This window comes from Neovison vison, chromosome 3 (assembly GCF_020171115.1).
Source record: "Neovison vison isolate M4711 chromosome 3, ASM_NN_V1, whole genome shotgun sequence".
Classification (NCBI taxonomy): Eukaryota; Metazoa; Chordata; class Mammalia; order Carnivora; family Mustelidae; genus Neogale; species Neogale vison.
Genome location: NC_058093.1, coordinates 39,377,556 through 39,401,155, shown reverse-complemented (window position 1 = coordinate 39,401,155; position 23,600 = coordinate 39,377,556). Strand labels below are relative to the sequence as shown.

At 36.2% G+C, this 23,600-nt stretch overlaps 1 protein-coding gene across 1 annotated transcript in view; it reads right to left on the bottom strand.

Moving 5' to 3' along the window:
- PSMD1 (proteasome 26S subunit, non-ATPase 1) overlaps positions 1–23,600 on the bottom strand; it is a 90,117-nt gene that overhangs the window by 5,076 nt on the left and 61,441 nt on the right. The window contains exons 17-23 of the mRNA XM_044241831.1: positions 19,374–19,488; positions 15,905–16,021; positions 8,839–8,941; positions 5,485–5,654; positions 3,459–3,551; positions 1,785–1,871; positions 1,109–1,255 (exon numbers count right to left, since the gene is read on the bottom strand). Of these exons, the coding sequence (XP_044097766.1) occupies positions 1,109–1,255; positions 1,785–1,871; positions 3,459–3,551; positions 5,485–5,654; positions 8,839–8,941; positions 15,905–16,021; positions 19,374–19,488 (832 nt within the window). The remainder of the gene's footprint in view (positions 1–1,108; positions 1,256–1,784; positions 1,872–3,458; positions 3,552–5,484; positions 5,655–8,838; positions 8,942–15,904; positions 16,022–19,373; positions 19,489–23,600) is intronic.

The following is a 23,600-nucleotide window of genomic DNA, read 5'->3' as shown; positions in this document are numbered from 1 at the left end:
TGTTTAAGCCATTCAGTTTTAAATACTAGGTGGCAATCTGCTATAGCGCCAGAGCCTTGACATATTTCATGCATATTTCAACTTTACACTTTTATACAGTGTGTGCACAACTTATGATTACTTTATACACTTGTCTTTTAAACCAGACAGGAATGTTGGACAGTACAATATTCCTCATTTAACAGATGAGGAAACTGACACATGAAACATTAGATGACTTGTCTTAGTTAAACAGCTAAGAAATGGCAGAGCTGGAATATAAACTTAGTTCCACCCAATTCTAGCTCTTCACCACTAAATATAGCCATCTTCCATCCCTGTCCATCTCCTCTAGATGATAATCTAGTCAGGTAAGACCCTGGCTCACAAGTGTAGGTAAGAGATGCCTTCTACTCACTACTATCAGGGACCACTTTCAAGTAGATGAGAATGGGTTTATTTTTTTTTAGAAATCTCATCTATAACATTTTAGGCAGGTCCAAGACCTGGATGTATTAAATGTATCTACTACTGGCTTTCTAGTTTTTCCAGTTTCAAGAACATAGAGAAAAAAGACATTATCATGCTCAAATTACTGATTTGCATTTGTTTCTAACCTGATACATTCTTCCTAAGAAAAATTAAATGGCAGGAAGATCCTTTTCAAATTGTAAAATTCAGTGCTCTAATGCCTGTGTATTAACTTACATTTTCACTCTTTGTCACATTCCTGAGTTAGGTATAATTCTTATTTTCAGTAGAGGAAACTGAGGCAGAGAAAGGTTTAGTAAGAGATTCAAGGTTACAAAGGCTGTAAATGGTAGAATCAGGAGTCAAACTCAGGATGTCTGATCCCAGAGTCTATGCTCCTAATAAAGATGCTGTGTTAGAAACATCTATAGTGTACACTTCTGGTAGAGGAAGGATGTTTGTAGGGTTACCTAAAGGAAAAAGAAAATCTCTCCCCAAATCTACATGAAATGGGAGGGAATGTTCTCTCTTTTGCTAAGAGATTTGTATTGAGAGCTTTCTCCAATGCTTTGGAGATGTATCCTTCTCTGTCAATATACCACTGTCCCATGAATTACTAGCCCACTGGTATATATAGCTTGGGCCATCAATAACTTACTGGTTTGAAAGGCTGGTATCTACAAGTCTCTGGCATGGTCAGGACCTTAAGCTGGGCAGGCATAACTCGGGCAGGGTTATCCAATAACTGGAAGTTTGGCTCAGGTTCTTTTTTCTTCTCTTTTTCTTCCTTTTTTTCTGCTTCATCCTGGAAAATATTAAAAAATAGCCCAACAAAGTTTCACTTCTCTTCCACATCACTGAATAATGTTTGATAAAGTTTACTGAGCAACTCGTAGGCACAAAGGGTAGCTAGGATTAGATATAATGAAAGTACAACCAAAGTCATACTAGACTCAGAGGATGGAGAGGGTAACTGTGAAGGGTGAGAATCTGTGTAACTTGGTTTTAGAGGATGAGGTTTTTCTACCAGGGGAGACCAGAAAAAGAGGGTCCATTTAAACAAACGATATTTTCCTTGCTTAAAAGGCCTTTATTTCTCCCACTATCATCTCATTGTCTGAAAATTCTACACTGCCCTTCAAAACACACTTTAGTTATAGTTTTCTCCAAGAACTCAAGTATCTTCCAATTAAAACTACTGGAGTCTCTGCTTGGAACAGGATACTTATTTAAGGGAAGCCAAAAACAAGGTATGGTAACGTTCACTTAAGGAAGAGTCTGGATCACGACAGAGATAGATATATCAACCCACATGACCACCAAATTATACCTACCACTTCCATTTTCTCCTCTTCTTTTTTCTCCTTCTCTTTTTCCTTCTTTTTAGCCTTGGCAGTAATAGATAACACAGCAGTGGAAACCTGGAGGAAGCAAACAGGGTAAATCATAATCCCTTACCTACAACACAAACATACAAGCCCAAAGAGAACTCGATTTGACAATACTACTTGGTTTCCTGGCAGTATCATAAAAAATCAAATCATTAGGGAATACATGGGAAAAGCAAGCAGCACATTTATTCACATTATTTACTATTATGGTCCTCAGGTGACTCTTCTAGTTTCTGGAGGCTTGTGTCCTATATAACTTATTATTATTTTTTTAAAGTCTGTAGCCTACCTTAGATGTGGATTTGCTATCATGCAATTCTGAGATATCTGGGTGCTGCACCTTTTTTTTTACTTTATAGGGAAAGCACTAAAAAACAAAAAAAAATTCCTCCAAACGTGGTCATAAAGATATTCTTACCATATCAGATGTCCTACAACTGTAATACACAGTGGGTAAGTGGTTAGCCTAGAATTACCCTTCCTGATGGGTGTCCCTGAAATCAGGGTGAAAAAGACTTTGAAAGGCTGGTACTACTGGTATAAAGCTGATTTTGTTTCTGATCCAAAAGCTGGGCATTTGAAACAGAGCTGATGAAATGAGACGAGATGTTGTCAGAGGACAATTATCACCCACCATCCTCAAATTTGGTCAGTTATATAAATATCCCCATTTACACACAGTGTTTATAGCAAATAATCAACAACTGGCTAATATGGAACACTACCTTGAGAGGAAAAAAAGCATTTTCTTAAATGTAAGGTATCAGAAAGGATAATTTTACTGAGAAAATGTCAGGAGCAAGTGCAGCTCTCGAATTCACTACAGTCTGATTTAACACACATCAGTGAGTGTTCTCAGACACCGCTGACAGAGGAATATAAGTTGGTTATATTCCTTTCACTTTGAAAGGAAATTTAGTTAATACCTATGAAAATAAATAATGTACATTACTTTTCATCAATCACATCTCATACCCTAATCTATAGATACACTTGTACAAGTTCACAAATATATGTGTATGAAGACTCTTAATCTCATTTGTAATCGTGATTAATTAGAAATCACCTGAAAATGTGCATCAAATGAAGAACCGAGAAGACAGATAATGGTATGTATACCTAGAGGGATTGTCTGTAGCAAACAATGAGATCCATATATATTGAAATTTCTAAAGGTTATTATTGTTTTTTGTTTTATTTTAAGTAGACTACACGCCCAATGTGGGGCTTGCACTCATTATCCTGAGATCAAGAGTTGCATACTCTATTGACTGAACCAGCCAGATGCCCCTTTAAAAATTGTTAAAGTAAAAACTATAAGCTGCAGAACAGTATGTCAAAAATAATTCTATCTGTGGTGTAAAAAGTATTGAAATGTGTGGAGAAAACATTTGGAGGGATTCAAATTATGATTCCTGCAACATGGGACCTGGATGATTGGGAGAAAAAAAGAGCTTTTACTTTACATTCTTGTGTAATGTTAGATTTTACTATAAGAAGTATTATTTTGAAAATATCTAATTTAAAACGTAAAAATATTTAAAACAAGCCCAAAGAAAATACTAAGTAGCTTCTATATATAAATATAAATGCTCCCCAAGGGAACAAAGAACTTACCTTTTCCTTTTCTTTTTCTTTTGGTACTTCCAGAGGGGCAGGATATGCAAATGTGGATGGTTTACAGTTTGATTTATACTGAACTTTCGGCATCTGAAGAAATAAAAGAATTTTCTCCCTTATGTTAAAATAACCCAAATCAAGATTTAAGAATTCTATGCTTTTAGTCAGACATTTCAATCCAGGCTAAATGTTCTCTTATAGTACCTACAGGGATCTGTTTTCTCACAATGAATTTGTTCTAAAGTGCTTTATGGAACTGCCTGTAGTTCCCTATACTTTCCTGAAGCTCTGTGTCTGTTCAGAGGCACCTCTTCATCTCATCTTTACTGGCCATGCCCCCTGATTTAGTGGGTTAAGTCCCACTCACGGTGTGAGCATCAGATCAACTGTTACCTCCTTTGTAAAGTGTTATTTGCTTATCTAACCTGCATACCTAACTTCCATGTACCTTCCTTACACCACTCCAACAACCTATACAAGTCTGTACGTTTCTGTATCACATAATCCCTCCTAATAAGAGTCTAACATGAGCCTAATGAAAAAGTTAGCTTCACATTACTTATTGAGTAGGTGTTACATTCACTAGTCTGAATTTTTCTCTATTTCCCCAATTTACACCGATAGAGAATGGTAATTGGCATCACATTCACTAGGATAAGGAATCTTGTCTTTTTCATCCCACTTCCCTTGTAGAGAATGGAAACAGAGAACAGGAAATTGTGTGTTAGAGGAAAAAGTCCCTATAGATCATGTAAGATGTTTAACCATAATGTTAAAGGTTAGGGATTGCGAAACCTAAAGAGTCTTCTTCTTCTTTTTTGATTTTATTTATTTATTTGACAGAGACAGAGAGAACACAAGTAGACAGAATGGCATGCAGAGGGAGAGGGAGAAGCAGGCTCTCTGCTGAGCAGGGAGCCTGATGTAAGGCTTGAGCCCAGGACTTTGGAATCACGACCTGAGCCAAAGGCAGACGTTTAACAGACTGAGCCACACAGGTGCCCCTAAATATTCTTATCTTGAAAGATAAAACTGCTCAATATTTATAAATGTGAGTAGTTTTATGCTCAAACACGTAAAGGATAAATGGCTGTATAGCTATACTGGAAAAAAAAAAGGCAACTGGATGAAATAATCTTTATCAGCCATTTTCTGGCCTCCAATTTTTCCACTCTGAAATTTAACAGACCATTTTAACACAAGTGATGCCCAGATTTAAGAGTATTTGAAGGCCAAAAAGCCTCTGAGAAGACAGAAGAACAGGTGAATCATCAGGCCACAGGACTGAGAAAGACCTAAGCAAAAACTCCATTAAATTAAAAAAAAAAAAAAAAAAAAAAAAAGGATGATGTGATGACAGGGGATGGGTCACCTTTAGTCCTTGAGTCATGTGACCAGTTTCTGTCAGATTCCTCAGATCCTCAACGATGGCCTTGTTTTCTGCCACTACCAGAGGGACATCCTCCCATTTTGCTCTTCCCTTTAGCTGTAATCCTTTCTTCCATCAAATATTCCAGCATCACACAACTCTGAAACATGGCCCTGTCTCAAACCTTCACTCCTTACTAAGATTTAGTTCGGGTCACCTTTCTTCCCTGCCGAGATTACTGTAATAGCATTCATGGTAATGGACTTCCACTGATACCAGAATGTTGTTTCTAGAATGCAAATCTCATCATGTCATTCTGCAAGAAATCCTTCAATAGCTCCCAAAGAACTTCAGTAATAAAACTGAATAAGACTGAAGAGTCATCTATAAAGCTTTCTCATATTTTTATATTTTCCTCTCTCTTACCATTCCCTCTCAACTGATTCATCCAAGGTTAATGCTAGTAGGGAGATTTGATTTTCAAAACTTCCACTGACACACTCCACTCAACAAGGTGATGACTCAATTTAAAGGGGAAATACAATATTGGTAAGATGCCAACTCATCTTTAAAATTTCATGAAAATTCTTATGAGTGGATGGTTAGGATACAGTGAAGATGATACACTATAAAACCAAGGTGTTACAAACATACCTTTAAGTCCTTGTTAAGGCCAATGACACAGGTAGGGGTATAAGCCAATGACAGGAAATGTGAAAGAGGAAACCAGAACCAGAACTGGGTAAAGACAAGGACACCAACTACAGAAGGCATATGGGTATGCCCAGTCCTGGACTGCAAGGAGATTGTGACATTATGACCACCTGTAGAAAAAGAGAGAAACAATGAACAAAAATCTAGTAGGGTAATAAAGATATCTAAGTATTGCACTAGGGAAGCATTTGGTGATTATTTTAGGAATACAGTTCATAAAAGGTGATACAGAGTAGCTGGAATTTGTTAATGTTATATTTTAATTGTAATCGGGGTAATCTAGACCTTTTTTTCTATATAAGTAGGAATTTTCCAAAAACAAAGCCTGAAGGATATCAAAACTGAATATTAAATTAAATATTAATCTCTATTTTACATTAGGATTTTTAATGTCCTAAGAAGAAGTAAAACTTAGTATACATCATATTTACAAACGACAGCAAAGAGGCCAGAGGCAGATATTGTTTGCTTAGTTTTACTCTTTCTTTCTTAGTTATGTCTGAATGTAGTCAGCTCCACCGTTAACTAGCCTTGTGACCTTGGATAAATCATTTTCCCTCTAAAGTCTCTTTTCCCATTGGCAAAACGAGGGTTTGGACTAGAGCACTGGAACTAGAGCTCTACCACCAACAAAAGAAAACCTTTAATCTCCAACCAACCTTTGAGTCAACTGAAAATTTTTTTGCGAAGCACAATATATGAAACAATGAAATCAAACCTAATTCTATTTAATCAGAAGTTTGGGCTGTTGAGAGGCTGAATGGCTCAGCCTGTCCTGTTTACGAACTTCTTGCCACATGCCCCAGACCATCCCTTGACGGAGTGAAGAGAAACACAGTCTGAACACCAGTGACTAAGTACTAAGATCCAAGCATCAGTTCGCTGGATCTTTACTGGGCCACTTTAGAAAGTCTGAGATTCTAGGAGGCTATTAAGGGTTACAAACTTGAATGCCTTTAGGAATCGGTCAGGCAAACAAATGAGAAAACCTGGACTAGAAGCAGTGGGGAACTGAAGCAACTAGAAAGTTCATGTCGTAATTAAATAGGACATGTTACTAAAGGTATACGTCCAGAGTTGCTAGGTAATTCTGCTTTTAAAAGTAGACTCTAATCTGGATTTTGTCCAAAATTTTGCACCTTGGTTAGGCAGGCAGACATGTTTAAATCCGATTTGGCCCACAAGCTGCTGTATTGCAGCCTCTGGTCTATATAACAGTATTAGTGTTGGACCCCAGAACTCTGAGACACCAATCTTTTAGTTTATATAAGATACCTGATAAAGGGTATCTCAGTGGCTCAGTCCGTTAAGCATCTGCCTTTGGCTCAGGTCATGATCCCAGGGTCCTGGGATCGAGTCCTGTACCGGATTCCCTGTTCAGCGGGAAGTCTGCTTCTCCCTCTGCCCTTCTCCACACTTGTGATCTCTCTCCCTCTCAAATACATAAACTCTTAAAAAAAAAACCCAACCCTATAAAAATGGAGCCTATCTGTGCCTAGTCACCATCCTAATTTGAATTCCAATTCTCGATCTCTATTGGTCACATTTCACTTCTTTTAACCTCAGTCTCTCCCAGATGCTGCTACATTAGAGTCAGGAAGTGAGTACTAATTTTACTAAACTAGAAAAGCACTTCGGTTTTTTATAAGAATCGAATAATCTAGATTTTATTTGGAGAAAAATCAGGTATCCTTTAATTCTGTTTTTCTAACAGGGATGAGTTATATGCATTTATTGTCTGCTTGTGCTCTTCCCTATGCTCACCACCACATTCACCAAATGTTTATTATATATTGAGATTTTGAACAAAATACTGAAAAGAGATCCCAAGGAGCCTCTACTCTAGTGGAGAAGACAAATAACTAGATAATTAAACTAGGGCATACAAGCATTATGAGACTGAAACCTGGACACCAGTGAGGACATATAGCTAAGCATGGCATCTAACCCAGGGTGAAGGCTGGGAAGGGCAAAGGAGAGGGGAAGGCTGCTCAGAATACATGATAATATTTTTAGTTCTGAAGCTGAATTCCCTTTATTTCAATGAAACCCATTTTCTTCAGACTTAGAAACTAAACTAGTCTTTTGTTCCACGAGTCTGAGATTTAATACAAAACAAGAAAGAGTTTATCCCATTGGTAGTGTTTACACAGTTTTAAAACTTTGGTCATAAACCTTAATCTTTGGCTCTTCTCCCTGAAGAGACCAAATCATTGAGGGAATTCCCATAAACTTCAACTTCACTCATTCCTTTGAAGCTGCCCTAGAGATCCTCCATTAACACTAACTTCTGAAAGCCAGACTGCAGGACTACATGTTTTTTTTTTTTTTTTGCAGCTGCAGCAGTTTGTAGGACAGGATACTGATAAAGTGAAAAGGGTGAGAGAAAAATTCGGCTTGTAGTAGTGAACACAGCAGTACAGAACTTTTAAGTACTGAATAACACTAAAATAAGTAAGGCGAAAAACATAGTAAATAAAAAGATAAATGGAAAGAAGCATCAAAACTTGATTGGTCCACTGACAATTCAAAGAGATACTCATAAAAGGCAGTGAAGGGAGAGGGGCTGAAAGGGGAAGGAAGGGAGGGAGAGAGAGGACTTCTAGTAAAGATTAAAATAAAGCTGAAACAGAGAAGTATCCTCCCCTAATTCTTAACAAATAATATAGCAGAGACCAGCAAAAAACTGTAGTAGTACTGAATGAACAAGAATGAACAACTAAAGCGTTGTATGTAAAAGTACAAAGCTCAAAAACTGGCAGCTAAAAGAAATAAATGGATTATGGAGTAGTAAAATGTTACTCCTAAATCCTATTTAAAAACCAATTACCCAAAGTAGCCAACCTCAAATGGCTACATCCTGTATGATTCCAGCTGTATAATACTCTGGAAATGGAAAAACTAAAGTTACAGAGACAATAAAAAGATCAGCGGTTGCCAGGGGATCGTATGGAAGGAGAGAGAGGAAAAAAGGTGGCACACGGAGGATTTTTAGGGCACTGAAACTATTGCCTATGATGTAATGGTAGATATATAATTATGCATTTGTCAAAACCCATAGAAAATGAACCTGAATGTAAACTAGGGACTGATAAAACCCAGCCAATTCAGTGTCAATTTCTATGAACTATAGGTTCTATGTTTTCTCTAGGAATAATTTTCCCACAGAAAACTTCCCAAACAATTCCCCAAATAATTTTCCCAATTTCTACTATGTCATATAGTTAGAGCAGATAGGTACTTCATCAGATTTAGTTTAAATAGATAAATACATCTGGGAGATTTAACATTTACCTGCATCCAGTATGCCTTGTGCCAAAATAGCGCCAAACTTGGCCATGACATCATCATGTTTATCATTGATAACTTTGGAATACAGCTGTCTGAACTGATTCACCTGAAGGAACATGCAAAAGAATTGTAGTCATATCATATTCATTTGTGGAGCCATTTCAGACCAGGGAATAGACTGTTCAAATTATAATGAAAATTGAGCTCTGAAATTCACAACATTCAAAAAGAGAGAGATACAAACCAGATATCAAGGCAGAAAAGTTCCATAGTTGAAATCATGGGTGTTATGACTTGTCATAAGAACTGGAACACCAGTTCTGTTTTCAATCCTCATTCCCCAGTGGGTGATTCAGACTCATGGAAATGCTGAATGTGACTTTGAATCGCACCACTGTTAGTCAGCAGGCTTAAACAGTTCAAGCGAACACTGAGGCTTTAATTGTACTGTGAATAACAGCTACTTTGCTTACCACCACCCTTATAGATTTCCCAGCAGGCATAATCCTTCAATTCTGTCTTCAAGTAAACTACCCTTTAATGAAGATGTGTGAGGCATATTTTGGATTTAGTGTATATTCACATCAAGATTTTCATTACGCACACATATTAATTTTTTGAGAACACGTGCTAACTCAGGGTGGAATTACTGGAATTTTTGTTTCTTTATTCTTTTCTGTATTCTTAAAACTAATATATATTACTTTACAATTAGAAAATAAATTTATAAAATACATGTTGTCAATATATTTGTGATTGCTTTAAAACTGTGTGAGTGACAATAAGGGAGCTATTTTATGCTTCCTCCTTGTCTTACACTTCTGTTTTTCCACCAGTGCCTTTCAAGGGGTAGGCACCCAGGAAGAAGTCTGCCTATTCAAGAAGCACGTGATCATGGAGGGCCCCAAATTTGACCAAAGCAGAAAATAATGACTTTGAGTTTCCTAATATAATGACCTTACTCGCATGACATATTCTTTCAGAATCTCTTCCCCTCTTCACCTGTGTTGGTCTTGGAAGCCATGCTGTGCAATGCAGGGTAAGAGAGAATCAGACAGCCTTGGCTTATAAAGATCTCTCCTTCAATAAGTCATTTAGGAAAGTTACTTAGCTTTTCATCATTTCAGTTTCTTCATCCCTATAGGGATTATAGGATCTATCTTACACAGCTGCTGTAAGGATTATATGATGCAATCTATATGTAATGTAATGTGTAAACAGTGTTTTATAATTCAGTAAGCAGGATTATCCTACCATACTGTGGAAGAACCCTACCAGTCCCCCTTGACTATTATCTCTGCAGCCTAATACTGCTAACAAAATGTGATGAGAAAAACAATGAACTCTCTCTGCCACTACCTAGCATATAACTATTAGTGAGCCATTTTCTTCTATAGGTCTTACTTTATCTAACTATAAAACCAGCATGACTAGATTATCATAAAATTCCCTTCTAGTTTTAAAAATCCCAAGGTTTGATGCTTTTACTCTGGTTCAAAAGGTCAAATTCCTTTGATTCTGAACTTATTTTAGATGAACACTTACATTTCCTTATACAGGATGGAAATTTTATGTGCTTAAAGGTTTATGAAATATGTCATGAACTTATAAAAAGTAACACTGGACAAAGCACTGTATGTACATCATGAGGAAGAATTTAAATATAAAACTGTACTTAAAACAATAGGAAATCACACGTTCAGTGAAACTGAAAGACAGATTAAAAATATCAATACAAATATGTCATAGGACTCTCCAATTAAGTAGACTACTTCAAAGAGCTATTTCTTACTTATCATTTAAAAATTGTTTTCCTCACATTTTATTACTTATGGAGTAGTAATTCTCATGTTATGATTCTTCATAAAGAATTATTTTAGTAGGTTAGGATAGTATCTTAAATTTGAAGGCAAGTTTGAGATCATATACTCCCTGTACATACGGATGGGAAACTGAAGCAAGATAGGTGACGTGACTGGCCTGTTTGCGATCAAATAACTAACTGCAATCATGATGAGGATTATGATTTCTGGTTCAATTTCACTGTTATGAACAGTATGGTGCCTCCAGAGAAAGTATAATTTGTGGGAGAAAAATGTTTATTTCCCATTTTATATTACGAGAGTCTCACAGAAAAGACAAATTCTAGGCAATCCTGTGATCCATGCAGTCATTCTGCTGTACATGATTATCTAAAAATCCACCTTCTCCAAATTCATGCATTTTTAACATTCATCATATTTTTAAACTCTATACCTTATACTGCTGGGGGGAAAAACACTTTCAGGAAAAAAAAAGGGGAGAAGGAAATAAAGTTCTTTGGGGTCATTTCTGTTGGTACTTATCAGCTGGGTAGGTTTCAATTTTCATCTATTTTCCTACATAGAGAAATAAAGCAGCACATCAAGGATGAGTTTTGAAGTTGTCTTCCTTTTCTCTTTTTCTGTCATTACATTTGCTCTTATGACTTCAACTATAGTTATATAACTTCTTCCATGAAATCCCTGAGGTCAGATGAATTTTGGAATTCAGAATTTGTAAAGATAACATGGTCTATATACCATACATTATGTAATACTCAAGGGAGCATGGGGGCAATACCCTATAATCAAATAAATTAGTATTTCAGAAGGAGCTAAATGACTGAACATTAACACTAACTGGGATAAAGGCTATAAATGAGTTCATATTAATTCAAGTTTTACAGCCAAATGAGTCCTGAAAAATAAACAAACCTCCTTTCAGTTTTCAGAGCTTTTTGGATTTTAGAACTGCAGATATAGGGCTAAGGACTTGTGTAGTTTCTTTGTAGTTAGTTCCCAAATCTCTATCTTCAGTTCTGATTTTTTCCTTTACTCTCATCTTATTTCCAGCTTGCTATCATCTCAAACTCAACATGCCTAAAACAAAAATTATCTTTATCCTTTTAAGATATTGTCAATATTATCATGATTTCCCCATGATCAATATACCAAATGATGTTTTTAGCTCCTTTCTCAGCTTTATGAGTATTATTTTGTTTATGGTAGTTGCTTGTAGCTCTTTCTATTATCATTGACACTGTTAGAGTCCAAGTTCCTACCTTAAGGTAGGAACGGTAATATAGATTACCATTTATAAATGTGTTGTGTTATAAACTATCACCTTAAAATATAAAATTTTATTCTTATAATTTCATCTTATAAAAGTTCAAAGATTTCTCCACAGAAATATTATAGGTGGCTATGATGGCTCACAAAAGCCTAATCGACTCAAATTGTGATTTTAGAACTGCAAAAGCTTATCAAGCTTGGCCAAACTTGTATCCTACTGCCAAAAAAGCACCTGCCAGTTGTGGTTACTTAACCTATAGCAGGTAACCCTAGGCCAGATGATATTATGCAAGGAGCATCAGAGTTTTTATTTTTACACTGCAACATTTTTTTATCTGATTCAATAAATGATAATTATGTATATGTTCAAAAATGCTAAAGGTGGATTTCACTTAACAAGGAAAACAAAAGACAGATCCTTCATAAAGAGCAGAGTTGGGTTCTTGAGTGGAAACAGTTCAAAGGACCTATAAAAAGTACATTACTCTAGTTAAAATGTTTTGAATCTCTGGTCTAAGGGCTTTCTAAATTGGGTTTGTAATCACCCAGGGGTGTATACAATGTCCCTGGGTCTATTTTGTTGAGAGTGAGTGATCAAAAAAACTGGCAGAAGAAGAAAGAAAAGATGCACTGGAATTAACTTAAACCGAGATCACAGTGTATATAGAACTAAGCATTAAGACAGCATTCTGCAAAAGGATGTGATGTATATCATGCTTACATAAATACTTCCTTTGGAACTTTCCATTGTGAATTGCACAAACTATCAGAGAATGTCCCTTATGGATTTCTCTGAGGGAGGGGTGGTTATAGCCTTGATGAAATTAGTACTTCATCTCCATTTTACTTCCACTTGATCTTGTGCAGTTTGCAACCACCATACACTAGGACTTTCTAGTCTTGAGAACTTACTTCTCTTTAAGCTTTTTTTTAAAAGATTTTACTTATGTATTTTTTTGAGAGAGAGAGAGCGCATATGTATATGGAGGGACAGAGGGGGAGGGAGAGGGAGAGAGAATTTGAAGCCAACTCTGTACTGAGCACAGAGCCTGACTGTGAGGTCAGGACCTGAGCCAAAACCAGGAGTCAGATGCTTAATGGGCTGAGCCACTCAGGCACCCTTCTTCCAGCTTGTTAACAGCTTTTTCTTTTCAGCAAAAGTCACATATCATTCCAAAATAATATCAAGTTGTCTTGTTAGCAATAATCAGATAAAAGGGAGATGATATAAACGAGAGCCCAGAGAAGTCTTTATAGCATGCCTGATAGCAGGAAAAAATGAAACAGAACTCAAACTTTAAGAATTCATGAGCTGAGTAAACAATTTCCTGCTAAGGAACAGTTTTCAGTTTCCTGAAAAAATACTGGAGTTCTACACTGGCATATGTAGCTTTGCTTTCATAGTCAGTAGCATACACATTTAACTTTTTTCCCAGAGTTTACATTAATGGCAACAGCTAGAGCAGCTATAACTGCATTTCAGCATTCGTAATTAATACTCAAGATTCTGATAAAGCCTGAAGATGGAAGTGCTCCCCAAGTATTCACATCAGCTAAGATGGTTCAAAGGCATTTTATGGAATGATTAAAAAATACTAATTATTTAAATTCTGTATTTTTTCCACTTTTCTAAATGTGAAAAAGTTTTATTTATTAGAGTAAATAGTTGAATGCTTTTTCAAACTACACAGTCTACCCTACACCACCCCCATTCCAAAGGACCCTGCCAGAGTTGGGGCGGAGTTTATGGTTGAAAAATCAACAAAATCCTACAGCAAAAGATGAAAAGACAGTAAAACATTTGTCTTGTTTACAGTAAAATAACATGAAAGCAACATGGGAGGTCAAAGTGAGTAAATATCTATATATTACTGTTAGGGGAGGTGCACTCTATGGCCTAAACTTCCTTCTTTAACAACATTACTCAATTGGATAACTGCCAGCAGATAAAGCTCAGATCAAAAGCAGAAATAAATGATGCAAAAGCTATTCATATTATAACTGATATATTTAAAAACAAAAGCTAAAAAGAAATGTGGACTCTCTGAAAAGATGTTTTCTCTAGAACATACAATATATGAAGTAATATTAAAACAAATTGAGAAGGTGGGATTCTATTTTTGCAATAATCCAGTTTTTAGAAGTCTTAACAAATGATTTTGACACAGAGAGAGAGAGAGCAGCACTGGGAAATAAAAATGATAGCAACTGCTTAGAAATGGGAATCTAGGGCATCTGGATGGCTCAGTCGGTTAAGTGACTGCCTTCGGCTTAGGTCATGATCCTGGAGTTCCAGGATCGAGTCCCGTATCAGGCTCCCTGCTCAGTGGGGAGTCTGCTTCTCCCTCTAACTCTCTCCTCTCTCATGCTCTCTCTCTCAAATAAATAAATAAAAACCTTAAAAAAAACGGGAATTTATTAAACAAAGTTCCATAAAATGAGAATGAATGATCAATGAGTTCTGGAAGTTTTGCTCTTCTCCACACTCCCTCCCCCATCAATCTACTTTGCTGAAAATAAGGATGTTCTACATGTGCTTGATGAGGCAGAAGACAGTATGCCAATGGTTTTTCCAGTTGTCAATTTCTTGACTATTTTTCAAATAGAAGCAAAATTAATAAAAATCTATTAAATGCTCTAATTTCAAATTATGAATAAAAAGTTCTGAACCTATTATATAAGGTATACACACCTATTTCATATATGAAAAGTGATCATTTTTAGTACATGTGAATAAGATCAGTGCATTTTCTCAACAAAATGAGAAGTTTTGGCTGAGGTGCTAAGATACATTAGATATCATGTTCTAACATGATGTCTGCGAGAGTGTCATGAGGATATTTTAAAACAGGTATCTCAGGGGCGCCTGGGTGGCTCACTGGGTTAAAGCCTCTGCCTTCGGCTCAGGTCATGATCCCAGAGTCCTGGGATCGAGACCCACATCGGGCTCTCTGCTCGGCCGGGAGCCTGCTTCCTCCTCTCTCTGCCTGCCTCTCTGCCTACTTGTGATCTCTGTCTGTCAAATAAATAAATAAAATCTTTAAAAAAAAAATTAAAAAAAATAAAACAGGTATCTCAAAATCTGTGCTGGGAGCCATCCACAAGGTACCTATGAGTAGTGGACTACAGAATTTGTGAGGGGGATTTCTGTGGGGAAAGCTGAGCTGTGGGTCTTTGTGCCTCACTCCAAACCTAAAGATGGGCTTCAGAGGGACCACGTGGAGAGCTTAATAAGATCAGTGGTCACTATGCATGGACATATGACATGAAAAGTTAAGAGAAATTAGCAATCCACTGAGGTACTAGCAGAGAGTGTGAGGGAGATGGAGAAGAGGAGGGAGAAGATGACAGAGAGGAGGAGAGAGGGACAGGGCAAGCAAAGTTACACTGAGAACCATATATTATACTCCTAGCTACAAGGGCAAAAAATGCAGGACTGGTTCTGTGAGCAGATATGGGTCAGAAAGGAAAGAGAGCCGTCTTGGAGCCATGTGAATGTCTCCCAGGGGGGGCAGTGACATTCTAACAGAGAATCTGGATATACTCATTTCTAAACTGAGATTGTATATACCATATAAAATGAATGCAGGACTTTTTATTACCTCAAAAAGATGAATCAAAAAGTCATGGACTACCTAAATTTGCATCCTCTATCAGAGGAACAAGTTATCCTACTAAACGCATTTTAAGAGGACAGTAGGAAGTAAAAATTAAAGTTCATTTTTATGATTTCATCAACCTGTAAGTTCTAATTTTTCAAGTATGGCTAAATAGTTAAATTAACAAAGTGACTATAAATCCGTAAAAAATGTATTTAAAGAGTGTTATATAGTTAAAGTTGTCTCTTTTACCCACCTTTTTTTTACTTCTTTTATGTTTGGTGTCCACTACATTTGAGGTAAAATTGTCCTTAAACAAGGATAAGTTACTAAAGAAAAGCCTGAACCAGCTCTCTTCTGGAGAATTTGTTTACTCACCTTTGGACAAGTGATTTCAGTCTGCTGGATCATGATGAGAGCCGAAGCTATCAGAGCTCCTTGCCTCACATAGTTCACAGGGTCATTTGTCATTGGCTCTAACAAATTAATTGCTTCCTGAAAACATTAAAAAAAACTTTAAATTAAGCTGGTGTAGCTGGATTTTCAAATTAGTTACTATTATTCTAAGTCAGTACTTTCATCTAACATTGTAGTGAGTTCATTAAAGACTACTTGCAACTGAGTATGCTTTAAGTTTCAATACAGTTGACCATAAGTGAGAAGGAAGCTTGTAGAACTGGTGCTCCTGTCTGGAGGTAAAAGAAGTCAAAAAGAAGGTAACAGAAAATGAGATTAATGTTTGATAAACACCTACTATTTTCCAGGTACAACAGTATTATATATATTATCCCATATAATTCCATTAATCCTAAAACAAAAACAAATAAACAACAACATAAAACAATCTTTATAAACAAAGGAAACCGAGGTTAAGAAATTTGCCCAAAGTCATGTAAATAGAGCACTCAGGCCTGTCTGACCCCAAAATCTGAATTAAGTATCTAACTTCCTTCAAATATTAGGTTAAGGTAATGTCTTTGATGACTTTGTAAGACCTAACTTAAAAAATTAAATCGATGTTTAAAAGGATTCCCCAATATTATATTCTTCAGAATAATTGGTTCTATGAAAAAGGGATTCCTCGGTGAAATTTAAGTTTGGTAGTTCTGGAGTACTATATATCACTGCCCCTTGCAGGTTCAAAATATATACAGCTTATCAAATACTCTCTGAATGCACACCATACCAAAAGATCCAGAGCCTCATTAAAGAAATTACAAACTTTGTTTATCCCAGCATTTGTTCACTATATTTGACCAAGAACTCTTTTGCCCTATGTAAGTTCTGTTAACAACGTGCAGAAATTTTGTTAAGTGCCACTTTATAGGATTCCTTATAAGGTCTTTGGTAGATATAAACCCAGAGGAAAAAAGCAATGGGTTAACAAAATTATCAAATGTATTTCTTAATACAGTATGCCATTTCTTAAAAATTCTTTGTTTCAAGGCCAAGGAAGGAAAGAATAAGTTGAATTCTTTTTTTTTTTAGGCAAACAACTTCAGATTTCTTTACATGTGGATTAATTTATTTTAAAAATCAGAGCTGTTAACAGATAATACGTGTAACAGATAAGTGTATTCTTTCTCCCCATTTCAGTGAAAGATGTCATGACATTGTGCAGAGTTTTTTAAACACACTCATAGTACTGTCAATACTTTTTATGAGGTAGTCATGATAAAAATATAAGCAAATTTCCAACTTATAAGTTAAAAGACACTAACTTGGTCTTTGAGGTATGTGATACAACCTCAAAGATACATTCTAGAACATAAAAAAAGTTTTGAGTTTTTAATAAATAAAAATAAGGCACCAAACCTTGGTCAAATAGGTATTGTTAGATAGGTCAGGTATTGTTAGATAGGTTATATAGGTCAGATAGGTAATTGTTATATAGATCACACAAACTATCTAGAAATAAAGCAGACCTGTTTAATATGAGTAATAAAAATTTTTCATTGAATTAACTTGTCAGATTCTGTGTCTCAAAGAACATTTGCTCCTAGACATCATATTAAGTTCACAATAATCTGGAAAGAAAAAAAAAATCTAATATACATTTAACTTAAGAGGCTTAACATAAATGTCTACTGAAGATCTGAAAGGGAAATACTTCATTAAACATCCAACATAATTTTCCTTTGTTTACAGAGCAGATGTGTTCCAGAAAAAAATGAAGGCCAATTTCTATAAACTGTATTTTATAAACCCAATGATATTTCTAATAAAACTGAAGATACATTCTCAGGTAAGAAATCCCGCCTCAAAAAAAACACTTTAAAGACAAATCTCTGTGAGGACAGAGACTATGTTCAACTCATTCACCATCATATCCTTAAAGGATCTTCCCTCCCAACACTGATTTTTTTTTTTTTAAAGATTTTATTTATTTATTTGACAGAGAGAGATTACAAGTAGGCAGAGAGGCAGGCAGAGAGAGAGAGGAGGAAGCCGGCTCCCTGCTGAGCAGAGAGCCCAATGTGGGACTCGATCCCAGGGCCCTGAGATCATGACCTGAGCTGAAGGCAGCGGCTTAACCCACTGAGCCACCCAAGCACCCCCCAACACTGATTTGACAAATATTTTCTGAATGCCTACTATGTGTCAGGTCTGACTTTAGGTTGTAGCAGTGAATATTCTGTTCTTAGGGACCTCACATTTCAGGGCAGAGACAGACAATAAATAAATACGTGTAATAAAAATATCAGGTGGTGATAAGTTCTATGAAGAAAAAACAAAGCAGGGTAAGGAGATGAATGAGAATACCAGAAGGGGATGTTTCTCTACAAAATTTTATGCAATTTTTATCAAATATAGTGAAAATGCCATTTTAATTCCTAGCTTCAGTAAGGTTTTATGTGACTAGAAAAAGTTATTTGTATCCAATACTAATACTCTTTATTAGAGAAAAAGTTGAGCAAGTTAAAATTTGATTCCTCGACTCAATCAATAAGTAACTATGTTTTATTTTATTTTATTGTGGACAAGAGAGAATTAAAAACAATGACTCCTCTGATATAAAGACACTGGGAGCATAATCTAGCTATACTCGTGTTCTTTATGTTCTCGTTCTCATTATGCTTGTATTCTCTCTCTCTCTCTCTCTCACACACACACACACACACACACACACACCCATGCATGCACATACTCCATTAAAAGAAAAGATCATGTTCTGGGGAGCGGTTAAGGTATATGGGTTTGTGCTATGAAAGGCAAAAATGAGATGATTATGTCATTGCTGTGAATGAAAAATACTTGTTTAAGCAAGAGTGCATTTCTTTATCAATCCCATGATGAGTTGTATTTCCCAGTCATTTGCTTGCCTAACCCGCTCTTGATTCTGTCACTTTTGAGGATTTAACAAGTATCAAGTTAGCTATTAAGTTTGCGAGAAGAATCAGGCAAATAGCAGTTAAATGATTTTCTTAAAACAAAAACAAAAAAAGAAGGTTAGCTGATTTGGGTGGTCTCATTCAAGAAGGTTGATTTCCACAATATTAATCATGCCAATTAAACATGTAAATTACCATGTAAAGTGACCAGAGTAATTCTTCAAAGAAAAAAAGTATTCTAGCTTCTTCTTTTTTTAAAGGAAATCAATGGTTTCAAGAAGAAATTCAACAGCATTGTTTCCATTACAGTCACCCACGCAACGTGGTGCTTTGTTCTTAACTGGCTTAGAGGAACCCAGCATGTGAGGAAGGTAGTTCTGGGAAGCTTAGTGAGACAAGTTAACTCTTATAGATCACACCACACTTGCATTTTTATGGTGGCTATACAAGCTTTTCTGCAAGGGAAAACAGTCTGGTGCCAGGAAAGAACTGACCAAACTGGCTTTGGGCTTTACCTTGTTTCCTGTGCCAGCACAGCAGATGCCCAGGGCCATAGCAGCTCCATAACGCACATGAGGATTGTAACTCTCTGACAACAATGAAACAACACTGGGGCACTGTTCAGGGGTCCTGATAAGAAACAGAGGAAATGAAGAGAGTGTTAGAGGTAAAATATTTTAAATAAAGATGGAAGAATTTAAACCGTTTTTTTTTTTTTTTTTTTTTTTTTTTTAACGTAGGGGGAACAACAGTTATATTTCACACAGAAGTTGGGAGAATAAAAAACCACCCATGGAATTCTAATTATTGATATTAAAAATCTATCTTCTGTATCCTGAGAATACAGAGAAAGAAAGCAGAATATAGCAGTGATTCCTCAACCACAACTCTGCATTAGACCAAGCATTACAGTCATTCCTTTGTGCCTCTTCCATAATGGGTAATAACCATGAGGGTGTGGAGGGCACATAATGCTCTACCTGGACCTTACTTTGTGTTTTGTATCAGAAGACAAAAGCTGTTATACAGACTCAGGGATGTTTCCAAAGCTGCACAAAAGATCTGAATCACCCAGTATAACTCTGATTGAATATCAAATTGGTAAAAATGCCTTGATAATGAAAAAATCCTGCTTTTTTTCTTTAGCAACTATTGTTGTGTTGATAAGGACAGAATTTTTTTTAAAGTTTTATTTATTTATTTATTTGAGAGAGAGCAACAGAGCGTGTGTGTTGAGTGTGGGAAGAAGCAGAGGGAGTGGGACAAGTAGACTCCATGCCGAGCGCAGAGCCTGACATGGAGCTTGATGCCATGACCCTGAAACCGTTACCCAAGCCGAAAACAAGAGTCAGACACTCAAACAACTGAGCCACCCAGGTGCCTTTTCTCAACCTCTTCATAGCTCAGCAAAGACAAAAAAACCCAGGAAAACCCTAACTAATGAAATACCTGACCTCAACTTTATAGTGGTTACTCTTCAGGGGCAGCAGGATGAGGGTAGTAACTAGAAGAGAATGTAAGGGGCACCTGGGTGGCTCAGTTGTTAAGCACCTGCCTTCAGCTCAGGTCATGATCCCAGGTCCTGGGATCGAGGCCCACATCGGGTTCCTTGCTTGATGGAAAGCCTGCTTCTCCCTCTCCTGTTTCCCTCTGCTTGTGTTCCTCCTTCTCTGTCAAATAAATAAATAAAATCTTAGGGGAAAAAAAAAAAGAGAGAGAATGTAAGGGGAGTATCTGGGTAGCTGATAATGATCTCAATCTGGGTGCTGGTTACAGTGTGTGTTAGATTGTGAAAATTCACCAAGCTGTAGGTTAATTACGTGCATGTTTTTGGATATATAGTACACTTCAGTAAAAACTGAAAGAAAAAGGCTACCCATATAACTACATTTAATAAAGTTTTTTTTTTTTTTTAAAAACACTATTTTCTTGTGAATGAAAGCAGTTACTACCTACAGACCAATTCAAATCCATAGCTCTGCTGGAACTGTCCTCCAGACTGAAACTCTAGTAAGTGGTAAATTCAAATTTCAAATGGAGTAGAGCCAAATTTATGAAAACGTGAAATTTTGCTATAAGGCTGGATTTCCTCCTTATAACAAGGTCCATCATTCTTTCTTGAAAATTTTCTCAGTTTGACTAAGCTTCCTAGTAGGAATAATTTGTAATTTGTAATACTAACAGCCACAATATGGGAAAAAAAGCTTGGTATTATAAAAGATGCAAAGTATTAAGAAACAGAGGATTTGGGTTCTAGTTCTAGTTTTACTAATTTCTTAATATGTCATGACATTAGGTAAGTCACTTTTTTTTTGTAATTAGAGATAACTTTTCTTTTGCTGGAATAAATAGAAAACAAAATGAGTAAATAACTGAAAATATGGTAAATATATATATATATATATATATATATATATCTTCAGTTAATGCACACTGACATAAATAACATTATATAAGAGAAAGCCATGAAGTAAAAAACCCATGTTCCAGTTCCTGTTTTGTCTCTAATTAGCTGGGATAATTCAGAAAAGTTTAATAAACCATACACTCTGGGATCCCTTTCTATGTACAAAAAAAGAAGGAATGGGACTAGAAGTTCCATAATGTCTTTCCTACTTTATAATTCAATGGATTTTTTTAAAAAAAGATTTTACTTATTTATTTGTCAGGGGGAAAGAGAGACAGAGAGCACAAGCAGGGGAAGTAGCAGGTGGAGGGAGAAGCAGACTCCCCACCAAGTGAGGAGCCCAATGCTGGGATCATGACCTGAGCCGAAGGCAGATGCTTAATCAACTGAGTCACCTAGAACTCCCCAATTCTATGATTTTTAAAATCACAGTGACTCCTTAAATAATCTCTTATAAAATATATAAACTCTTATAAAATAAACCTCTTATATCTCTTATAAAATAAACTCCTTAAATAATCTCTGCCTTCTTTTCCTTTTGCCCTCCTTTTGCTATGGTAGTGAGAATAACATGGGCTTGGAATCAGAAAGACTTGAAATCCAATTCCAGTGCCATTTAATACTAGAGTGGCAATCACTAAATCTCTCTAAGCCTTAAATGAAATGGTGTCACCATGAAATGGTGTCTGTCCCACCTTACTCATGCTAGGAAAGGTGGTGGTATGGTAGAGTAGAATACTATACCACAATCACTGAACTCTAAATGCATTACCAAAACTGTCTCTGGATCAGAACCAGGAATATGGTTATCCAAGTTGTACTTTGGGTTCTTATTTGTAAAAAAGGGAAGGTAACTCAAGCCCAAACATTCATGGAAAATAATATAAAGTGAATTGGATATTAAACCTAGAAAGCTGGTTGTATTCAGAGTCCTGACCTCTAGATCTCCTCACCAACTTCTTAAGGAGCTAATGGCAGACAGAACACTTACCCACTGGTCCCACAGCTATAGCAAGGGCAGGAAATTCCAGGAAAACTGACTCACACTGAAGAGCTTATTTTAAATGTATCTTAAAACTTCATTTATTTTATGATGCTCACTTGTTAAAAAAAGTATTATACTTAGAATAGGATATTAACAGTTTCATGAGGTTCAGAGAAAATTTTGCCAGTGAACATAAATACTGGGAGCTTAATGTAGAGCTTTACCCAGTTGATTACCATAAAGACTAAAATAGGTTGTAAGGGCTATAAACTCAAAGAACATAGAAAAAAAAAAATTCTTGTTAAGTTTCTCAGTCGGTAACAGTTCCAATGCTGACACATTCTTCAGTAAAGTGTTAAGACAAGAAACGATACATTTTTTAATTAGCTTAGACATTCAGTCCCTTCAAGAGTACAGTAAAACCAGAATATCTGTGTTTACTTTAATTTTTAGCAAGTAGCTCTAAAAGGACAAAAGAATCCTTCTAAGTAATGATTGGAATGTAAATATTCGCTGGAAGCAAAACTTTGGCACATTAATCCTTGTCTAAATATATAACACACACAAAATGTATGCATAAATATAAAAATTTTAAAGTCACAGTTAATAAATGAATAAATGGCAAAACAATTATCACCACCACTTTGAGACTTGGAATGAATTAATGGACCTCAGGATAATTATCAATGACTGCTAACATCACGAAAATAGGAACAAGATGCCCTAATGTGCACTGGGAGTCCTAGAGAGAACGAGAGGGAGAGAGCGGTAGAAAGAACATTTGAAGAAATAATGGCCAAAACCTCCCAAATTTTGATAAAAGACTAAAACTCAACAAACTCTAAGCAGGATAAACTCAGAAACTAGTGATCAAAGAAGACAAAACCTACATTCTAGTAGGAGACATATAATCAAAAATAAATGATAAACTAAGTAAAAATGTGAAGTAATAAAGAGAACAAAAAAAGGAAATCAAGGTAAGGGGTATTGGAATAGACAGGAGAGGAAGGTTTAACAGTACCAATTAGGGTAGTCAGCGCAGGCTTCAATGATAATGTATTTTTTTTTTAAGATTTTATTTATTTATTTGACAGAGATCAAATAAATCAGAGTAGGCAGAGAGGCAGGCAGAGAGAGAGGGAGAAGCAGGCTCCCTGCTGAGCAGAGAGCCTGATGTGGGGCTCAATCCCAGGACCCTGGGATCATGCCCTGAGCTAAAGGCAGAGGCTTAACCCACTGAGCTACCCAGGTGCCCCGATAATGTGGTATTTTAGCAAAGACAGGAAGGCAGTAAGGAAGCAAGTCAAGTGGCTACATAGGGGAAGAGTATATTACGTATTAGGTAGAGAA